At 50.3% G+C, this 10,253-nt stretch overlaps 1 protein-coding gene across 1 annotated transcript; it reads right to left on the bottom strand.

Moving 5' to 3' along the window:
* Positions 1–4,191: 4,191 nt before the first annotated feature.
* LOC135057018 (oocyte zinc finger protein XlCOF29-like) lies at positions 4,192–10,241 on the bottom strand. The gene is made up of 4 exons (XM_063962882.1): positions 10,113–10,241; positions 7,249–7,375; positions 6,571–6,838; positions 4,192–4,273 (listed from the first exon to the last, which is right to left on the bottom strand). Exons 2-4 carry the CDS (start codon positions 7,324–7,326, stop codon positions 4,221–4,223), a joined length of 399 nt encoding a protein of 132 aa, XP_063818952.1. The 5' UTR covers positions 7,327–7,375; positions 10,113–10,241; the 3' UTR covers positions 4,192–4,220.
* Between the last annotated feature and the right edge of the window lie 12 nt (positions 10,242–10,253).

Genomic DNA, 10,253 nt, shown 5'->3' with positions numbered 1-10,253 from the left:
CCTATGTCACTCCAGCCATATCTTCCATGTGTCACTCCTGCTACCACCCTCTTATATCACTCCAGCCAGCTCCCCCATTTGTCACTCCAGCCATATCTCCCATGTGTCACTCCTGCTACCACCCTCTTATGTCACTCCAGCCATATCTCCCATGTGTCACTCCTGCTACCACCCTCCTATGTCACTCCAGCCAGCTTCCCCATGTGTCACTCCTGCTACTACCCTCCTATGTCACTCCAGCCAGCTCTCCCATGTGTCACTCCTGCTGCTACCACCCTCTTATATCACTCCAGCCAGCTCTCCCATGTGTCACTCCTGCTACCACCCTCCTATGTCACTCCAGCCATATCTCCCATGTGTCACTCCTGCTACCACCCTCCTATGTCACTCCAGCCATATCTTCCATGTGTCACTCCTGCTACCACCCTCTTATATCACTCCAGCCAGCTCCCCCATTTGTCACTCCTGCTACCACCCTCCTATGTCACTCCAGCCATATCTCCCATGTGTCACTCCTGCTACCACCCTCTTTTGTCACTCCAGCCAGCTCCCCCATGTGTCACTCCTGCTACCACCCTCCTATGTCACTCCAGCCAGCTCTCCCATGTGTCACTCCTGCTACCACCCTCCTGTCACTCCAGCCATATCTCCCATGTTTCACTGCTGCTACCACCCTCTTATATCACTCCAGCCATATCTCCCATGTGTCACTCCTGCTACCACCCTCCTATGTCACTCCAGCCATATCTCCCATGTGTCACTCCTGATACCACCCTCTTATATCACTCCAGCCATATCTCCCATGTGTCACTCCTGCTACCACCCTCCTATGTCACTCCAGCCAGCTCTCCTATGTGTCACTCCTGCTATCACCCTCTTATATCACTCCAGCCATATCTCCCATGTGTCACTCCTGCTACCACCCTCCTATGTCACTCCAGCCATATCTCCCATGTGTCACTCCTGATACCACCCTCTTATATCACTCCAGCCAGCTCCCCCATGTGTCACTCCTGCTACCACCCTCCTATGTCACTCCAGCCAGCTCTCCCATGTGTCACTCCTGCTACTACCCTCCTATGTCACTCCAGCCAGCTCACCCATGTGTCACTTCTGCTACCACCCTCCTATGTCACTCCAGCCAGCTCACCCATGTGTCACTTCTGCTACCACCCTCTTATATCACTCCAGCCATATCTCCCATGTGTCACTCCATGTGTCTCCCATGTGTCACTCCTGATACCACCCTCTTATATCACTCCAGCCAGCTCTCCCATGTGTCACTCCTGCTACCACCCTCTTATATCACTCCAGCCAGCTCTCCCATGTGTCACTCCTGCTACCACCCTCCTATGTCACTCCAGCCATATCTCCCATGTGTCACTCCTGCTACCACCCTCCACACTCCAGCCATATCTTCCATGTGTCACTCCTGCTACCACCCTCTTATATCACTCCAGCCAGCTCCCCCATTTGTCACTCCTGCTACCACCCTCCTATGTCACTCCAGCCATATCTTCCATGTGTCACTCCTGCTACCACCCTCTTATGTCACTACAGCCAGCTCCCCCATGTGTCACTCCTGCTACCACCCTCCTATGTCACTCCAGCCAGCTCTCCCATGTGTCACTCCTGCTACCACCCTCCTGTCACTCCAGCCATATCTCCCATGTTTCACTGCTGCTACCACCCTCTTATATCACTCCAGCCATATCTCCCATGTGTTACTCCTGCTACCACCCTCTTATATCACTCCAGCGATATCTCCCATGTGTCACTCCTGCTACCACCCTCCTATGTCACTCCAGCCATATCTCCCATGTGTCACTCCTGATACCACCCTCTTATATCACTCCAGCCATATCTCCCATGTGTCACTCCTGCTACCACCCTCCTATGTCACTCCAGCCAGCTCCCCCATGTGTCACTCCTGCTACCACCCTCCTATGTCACTCCAGCCAGCTCTCCCATGTGTCACTCCTGCTACCACCCTCTTATATCACTCCAGCCATATCTCCCATGTGTCACTCCTGCTACCACCCTCCTATGTCACTCCAGCCAGCTCTCCTATGTGTCACTCCTGCTATCACCCTCTTATATCACTCCAGCCATATCTCCCATGTGTCACTCCTGCTACCACCCTCCTATGTCACTCCAGCCATATCTCCCATGTGTCACTCCTGATACCACCCTCTTATATCACTCCAGCCATATCTCCCATGTGTCACTCCTGCTACCACCCTCCTATGTCACTCCAGCCATATCTCCCATGTGTCACTCCTGCTACCACCCTCTTATATCACTCCAGCGATATCTCCCATGTGTCACTCCTGCTACCACCCTCCTATGTCACTCCAGCCATATCTCCCATGTGTCACTCCTGATACCACCCTCTTATATCACTCCAGCCATATCTCCCATGTGTCACTCCTGCTACCACCCTCCTATGTCACTCCAGCCAGCTCCCCCATGTGTCACTCCTGCTACCACCCTCCTATGTCACTCCAGCCAGCTCTCCCATGTGTCACTCCTGCTACCACCCTCTTATATCACTCCAGCCATATCTCCCATGTGTCACTCCTGCTACCACCCTCCTATGTCACTCCAGCCAGCTCTCCCATGTGTCACTCCTGCTACCACCCTCTTATATCACTCCAGCCATATCTCCCATGTGTCACTCCTGCTACCACCCTCCTATGTCACTCCAGCCATATCTCCCATGTGTCACTCCTGATACCACCCTCTTATATCACTCCAGCCATATCTCCCATGTGTCACTCCTGCTACCACCCTCCTATGTCACTCCAGCCAGCTCCCCCATGTGTCACTCCTGCTACTACCCTCTTATATCACTCCAGCCATATCTCCCATGTGTCACTCCTGCTACCACCCTCCTATGTCACTCCAGCCAGCTCTCCCATGTGTCACTCCTGCTACCACCCTCTTATATCACTCCAGCCATATCTCCCATGTGTCACTCCTGCTACCACCCTCCTATGTCACTCCAGCCAGCTCTCCCATGTGTCACTCCTGCTACCAGCCTCCTATGTCACTCCAGCCATATCTCCCATGTGTCACTCCTGATACCACCCTCTTATATCACTCCAGCCATATCTCCCATGTGTCACTCCTGCTACCACCCTCCTATGTCACTCCAGCCATATCTCCCATGTCACTCCTGCTACCACCCTCCTATGTCACTCCAGCCATATCTCCCATGTGTCACTCCTGCTACCACCCTCCTATGTCACTCCAGCCATATCTCCCATGTGTCACTCCTGCTACCACCCTCCTATGTCACTCCAGCCAGCTCTCCTATGTGTCACTCCTGCTACCACCCTCTTATATCACTCCAGCCATATCTCCCATGTGTCACTCCTGCTACCACCCTCCTATGTCACTCCAGCCATATCTCCCATGTGTCACTCCTGCTACCACCCTCCTATGTCACTACAGCCATATCTCCCATGTGTCACTCCTACTACCACCCTCCTATGTCACTCCAGCCATATCTCCCATGTGTCACTCCTGATACCACCCTCTTATATCACTCCAGCCAGCTCCCCCCTGTGTCACTCCTGCTACCAGCCTCCTATGTCACTCCAGCCAGCTCCCCCATGTGTCACTCCTGCTACTACCCTCCTATGTCACTCCAGCCAGCTCTCCCATGTGTCACTCCTGCTACCACCCTCCTATGTCACTCCAGCCAGCTCTCCCATGTGTCACTCCTGCTACCACCCTCCTATGTCACTCCAGCCATATCTCCCATGTGTCACTCCTGCTACCAGCCTCCTATGTCACTCCAGCCAGCTCTCCCATGTCACTCCAGCCATATCTCCCATGTGTCACTCCTGCTACCACCCTCCTATGTCACTCCAGCCATATCTCCCATGTGTCACTCCTGCTACCACCCTCCTATGTCACTCCAGCCATATCTCCCATGTGTCACTCCTGCTACCACCCTCCTATGTCACTCCAGCCATATCTCCCATGTGTCACTCCTGATACCACCCTCCTATGTCACTCCAGCCAGGTCTCCAATGTGTCACTCCAGCCAGGACCCTCCTGTGTCTCTCCAGCCAGCTCTGCCATGTGTCACTCTAGCCCACCCTCATGTATCACTACAGCTCCCCCATCATCTCATGCCATTGCAGCAGTCCCTAATGTGTCCTATGTTTGCTTGTGGGCGTCTCACCTTTAGTATCTGACTCCTTCAGTTTTCAGTCCCTGTAGTGCTGCTGCGTGTCTGGCTGGAGTGCAGCGGTTTCTGTATCTGTTGTGGTCACATGATTTAGAGTGTTGGGAGCCACGTTTGAATAAAGAAAGATTCACATGCGGCTCATGAGCCACAGGTTGGCCACCATACAGACTTGTCCCCCAGCACATGTGATCTCACCATACAGACGTGTTCCCCCAGCACATGTGATCTCACCATACAGACTTGTCCCCAGCACACGTGATCTCACCATACAGACGTGTTCCCCCAGCACATGTGATCTCACCATACAGACTTGTCCCCAGCACACGTGATCTCACCATACAGACGTGTCCCCCAGCACACGTGATCTCACCATACAGACTTGTCCCCCAGCACATGTGATCTCACCATACAGACTTGTCCCCAGCACATGTGATCTCACCATACAGACTTGTCCCCAGCACATGTGATCTCACCATACAGACTTGTCCCCCAGCACATGTGATCTCACCATACTGACGTGTTCCCCAGCATGTGATCTCACCATACAGACTTGTCCCCCAGCACGTGATCTCACCATACAGACGTGTTCCCCACAGCACATGTGATCTCACCATACTGACGTGTTCCCCCAGCACATGTGATCTCACCATACAGACTTGTCCCCTAGCACATGTGATCTCACCATACAGACGTGTTCCCCCAGCACATGTGATCTCACCATACTGACGTGTTCCCCACAGCACATGTGATCTCACCATACAGACGTGTTCCCCCAGCACATGTGATCTCACCATACAGACGTGTTCCCCCAGCACATGTGATCTCACCATACAGACTTGTCCCCTAGCACATGTGATCTCACCATACAGACGTGTTCCCCCAGCACATGTGATCTCACCATACTGACGTGTTCCCCCAGCACATGTGATCTCACCATACTGACGTGTTCCCCAGCACATGTGATCTCACCATACAGACGTGTTCCCCCAGCACATGTGATCTCACCATACAGACGTGTTCCCCCAGAACATGTGATCTCACCATACAGACTTGTCCCCAGCACATGTGATCTCACCATACAGACTTGTCCCCAGCACATGTGATCTCACCATACAGACTTGTCCCCAGCACGTGATCTCACCATACAGACGTGTTCCCCAGCACATGTGATCTCACCATACAGACTTGTCCCCAGCACATGTGATCTCACCATGCTGCAGAAATGTCTCCTGTGCTCATTATTTAAGGCACAAAGGAAGCAACTATATAAGCCAGGCAGTAGCCGCACTTACCTGTGTCACCATCTATATACTGTACAGTGGGGGTGATTCGGGTCCCGAGGAACCAGAGTCGCACAGGGCAGAGTACCGAACATCGATGTTTGGTCATTTACACATGCGCTGGGACATACTGTACATGTGCAGTACAGGTCTGCGTATCACCAACACTGTGGGGGAGGGAAGAGGTCAGGATCCTACAGGGGACAGAGCTTTCTATGCCTCTTGGTAGGACTTGCGGAGGCTGGCTTGTACAATCACATGGGTCATGCAGCCGGCCGATGGTGCCAGGGAAGATCCGATACTGTGTCCTAGGATGCAGCTGGGACCAGTAAAGCAGCAGGAGCATTACATTCTATGTAGGTGATAGCAACTCCAACCACACCTGACTCACCCCCAGTCTCTGCTGTTTAGCTTCATGGGTGCAGACATTTTGAATTACATCGTATGATCCACTCTGATAAACCAGGCTCCAGCAAATCCAGTGACGTGATTCAGTCAGCTGGTCGCATATTGCCAGAAACCTCTTTGTACTGGGAATGGTCTCCTGGCTCAGCTCCTAAATGCAGTATGTCTAGCCTGCATTGCAGAGTGCCTCAGTTCCCACTTCCCTATTCTCCCAGAAGAGTAGGCTGCTCTACCACATCCTACCAGCTTCCTATGTGATGCAGGTAGGACTGGAGGACTACGGGAATCACAGTGATGTATATAGGGGTCGGGGCTTAAGATACACCAAAGAGAGTGTGTGGAGGAGACTGGTCAGATCTCTGGGCTGGTAACACACAGTGTCATGATGTGAGGGGAAGAGCAGGAGTATAATAGGGGCTGATGACTCCTGATGTATGAGATACACCAGAGAGTGTGAGGAGGAGACTGGTCAGATCTCTGGGCTGGTAACACACAGTAACATGATGTGAGGGGGAGAGCAGGAGTATAATATTGGCTGATGGCTTCTGACTCCTCCGCTAGGTAGATACGTTTCCCTCATTAGTTTGTACTGACAGAGAAGGGTGAAGGATAAGAGACTGCTGTAGTTTCTGAGCAAGTAGAATATACAACGCCCAAATTCTGTAACAAGTGCTTATTACTCACCTGTGCTGATATCTGTAGGGATTTCATCCTCCTTACACTGCTGATCACTGTACAATGTCCCATTCCCAGCAGTCCCCTCTCCAGTCAGCAGCTGAATGATCTTGTTGGTGAGATCCAGGATCTTCAGGTCATTGTGCCGCTCATGTATCAGTGAGTGAGGTGGAGGCACCGTGACGAGGCTTTGGGTCCTGCTCAGTCCTCCTGACACACACAGATGGCTGATGGATGTTTCACACTCAATGGATGTCTTCTTCACTACTGTGTAACCCTGTGGATTGTAAAGTACACTATCATTGTATACATTTCACAATCCCCTCACCTCCCCAGTCATGTCCCTGCATTATTACTATAGATATGTGATGTCACTGTGACATTGCCAGATCCACTCACCTACCCAGTCATGTCCCTATATTATTACTATAGTTATAAGTGATGCCACTGTGGTGCGCCCAGACCTCCTCACCTCCCCAGTCATATCCCTTTGTTATTATAGTTATAAGTGATGTCACTGTGACGCTCCCAGATCCCCTCACCTCCCCAGTCATGTCCTGTATTATTGCTAAAGATATAAGTCATGTCACTGTGACGCTCCCAGACCCTCTCACCTCCCCAGTCATGTCCCTGTATTATTACTATAAATATAAGTGATGATAATGTGACACTCCCAGATCTCCTCACCTCCCCAGTCAGCAGGTAGATTATTTCCAGTGTGAGATTTATTATCCTATCAGTCTGGTCATTCTTGTCATTTTCCATTCTGAGTGCTCCTTGTAATAACACCTCTCGCTCCTCACAGCTGGATTGTCTAGGAATAAAAATAATACACATCACATAGAACACAAGTAACAGTCATATATGTAACACCGAGTGACCATTAAGTCTTCCATCCCCCCCTAAGCCGTAGAGTCCTGGTAAGTGTCTATTACAGGTCCCTATTGTCACAAAGCGAGTACCTAAACCGTCTCACCCCACCCAGCGTTGCTGATTCACTGGCTTGCACATAGCTGACCAATCACATCAGGATTTTCCTGTAGCTGCAATCCAGAACAGCAAGGGTGTCACCATCTTGCCTAAGGTCAGCTGAGCGCTCCCAGCCATCCACAGCATCCCTATGCTGCACATGACTCACACATCCAATCCACAGCTAGAGCTCCCAACCTAAACTGCTCATTGTCACCTGTACGTTGTCAGTAGAATAAGTCTCCTAGGACTCCTGGTCCCCTGTGGCAGAAGCAGATCCCGGCTAATGAGCTCCGACCTCTCCATTCATTTACCTGAGTGTTCTCATTCCTGTGGGCTCAGCCTGCATCAGTACTCATCATTCTGCTGCTAGAGTTACCACCTGCTCCTGCTGTAATCAGCGCTTCTATCCGCACCAGTGTGCTGTCTGCCTCCTCCAGCACGCATCCTCCTAACCCTGCACCACCTGAGTACTGAGCCGCTACTGACTGTCCTCGTTATTCTGCTGCTACCCAGATACACATGTAATAGTGTGATCACAGACTGATCCATCCAGTACTCATCATTCTGCTGCTAGAGTTACCACCTGCTCCTGCTGTAATCAGTGCTTCCATCAACACCAGTGTGCTGTCTGCCTCCTCCAGCACGCAGCCTCCTAACTATGCACCATCTGAGTACTGAGCCGCTACTGACTGTCCTCGTTATTCTGCTGCTACCCAGATACACATGTAATAGTGTGATCACAGACTGATCCATCCAGTACTCATCATTCTGCTGCTAGAGTTACCACCTGCTCCTGCTGTAATCAGTGCTTCCATCAACACCAGTGTGCTGTCTGCCTCCTCCAGCACGCAGCCTCCTAACTATGCACCATCTGAGTACTGAGCAGCTACTGACCGTCCTCGTTATTCTGCTGCTACCCAGATACACATGTAATAGTGTGATCACAGGCTGATCCATCCAGTACACACTGTAGCACTCATTGTACTAGGTTTACTCTCTCTCCTACTGTACGTTCCAAATTGGCCTAAATTAATGAGGAGAAGGACCATTCAACCTCCTTGTTGTGTTTCTAGTAATAGCCAGTCCTGCCCTGCGGCCCCAGCTCGGGGTAAATGACAAACTTAGAACCAGCCTCATTAGAATGCTCAGCATCATACATAGCGGCACTGTATAATGTTACACCAATGCTCCTCTCCTGTCCTCACAACTTGAGATTAGACCTCCAACCTCATCTCTCTTCACACTCCCTCCCGCCCTATGGTAGGCCAATGACTGTCGCCTCTCCTCTGCCCTGGTCACTGCTTTCCATGCTCGAGTTCACGTCTTTGCCCGTGCTGCACCCCTTCAGTGGAACGCACTCCCCCGCTCCATTAGACTCCCGACCTTGCAAAGCTTCAAACGAGCACTGAAAACCCACCTAATCATCAAAGCGTACCCCTCCAAAGAATAACCTAGTCCTTTGGCTGCTCCTCCATCCCCCTGCCTCATGCCTTGAACATCTCTGCTTTGCTAACATACTGTCATCAGGCTACCTCCTGCCTGCTTGCACCTCATGTCATCTGTCTGTCGCCCCTCCCCATTAGATTGTTAGCTCTTCAGAGCAGGGCCCTCTTTCCTCTTCTTGTCAAAGCCCTCTTCTCGACACATTTCACTCGCAGCTCTCTCCTACTCAGCGACCATCTTTACCCGCTTTTTCTCCTGCTGGTAAAGACTCATCTCTATCTATGGCCGCCAGCCCCAAGTAGCACGGTGATTACTCCCTCGCTACTTACATCTAAGCTGTATTAGGTTTTGAGAATTGTGGTGCTCTTTGCTACCCGTACTCTATTTTTCTTATTTATTTACTGTAATGCTAAGTTTTGTCTCCCTGTACTATCCTTTGTACGGCGCTGCGAAACACTTGTGGCGTATTATAAATAAAATTTAATATTATTATTAATAATAATAATAATAATAATAATAATATTATTAATAATAATACCACAGTTTTGCAACCTGCACACTTAGACATTGGCTACCACAGGAAAAAAAAATCCTGATTCATACCCCTTAAATTATTTTTAATTTTTCATCCTTATAGTAATGCCCCTTAGACATTATGCCACACACCGTAATGCCCCTTACATTATACCACTCACCATAATGCCCATTAGACAATATGCCCCACATTGTAATGCCCCTTAAACATAATGCCATATACACATAATGCGTCCAGTATAATGCCATATACACATAATGCCTCCAGTATAATGCCATATACATATAATTCCTCCAGTATGCCATATACACATAATTTTCCCCAGTATAATGCCAGATACACATAATGCCCCTAGTAGTGCCAGATACACAATTCCCCTAGTAGTGCCAGATACACATAATAAGTAATAATAAGTGTAATAAGCGACAGAGGACAGAGCGTGGTGTTTCCGGATAAGTGACTTTCTGTGTATAATACACACGAGATACTGAGACTGTCATTCCCCATTATTACTCGGAGTATAAATGTCACCATCACTCTCCTCCCTATACACATACATATTACACACATAGCTCCCATTCATACATACATATATACTCACAGAGGGGTGTGCTGCCCTATATCCTCACCCCTGCTACACAGCCCATAATGCAGCACCACAGGCTGCTCCAGCTGCACTATAACAAGGCACCAGAGGCTGCTCCCCCTGTAGTACAGCACCCTGACACCAGAGCTGCTCAGC

This window comes from Pseudophryne corroboree, chromosome 3 (genome assembly GCF_028390025.1).
Source record: "Pseudophryne corroboree isolate aPseCor3 chromosome 3, aPseCor3.hap2, whole genome shotgun sequence".
In the NCBI taxonomy this organism is placed as follows: domain Eukaryota; kingdom Metazoa; phylum Chordata; class Amphibia; order Anura; family Myobatrachidae; genus Pseudophryne; species Pseudophryne corroboree.
Note: the sequence above shows the minus strand (reverse complement) of the source record. Positions and strands in the feature narration are given on the sequence as shown.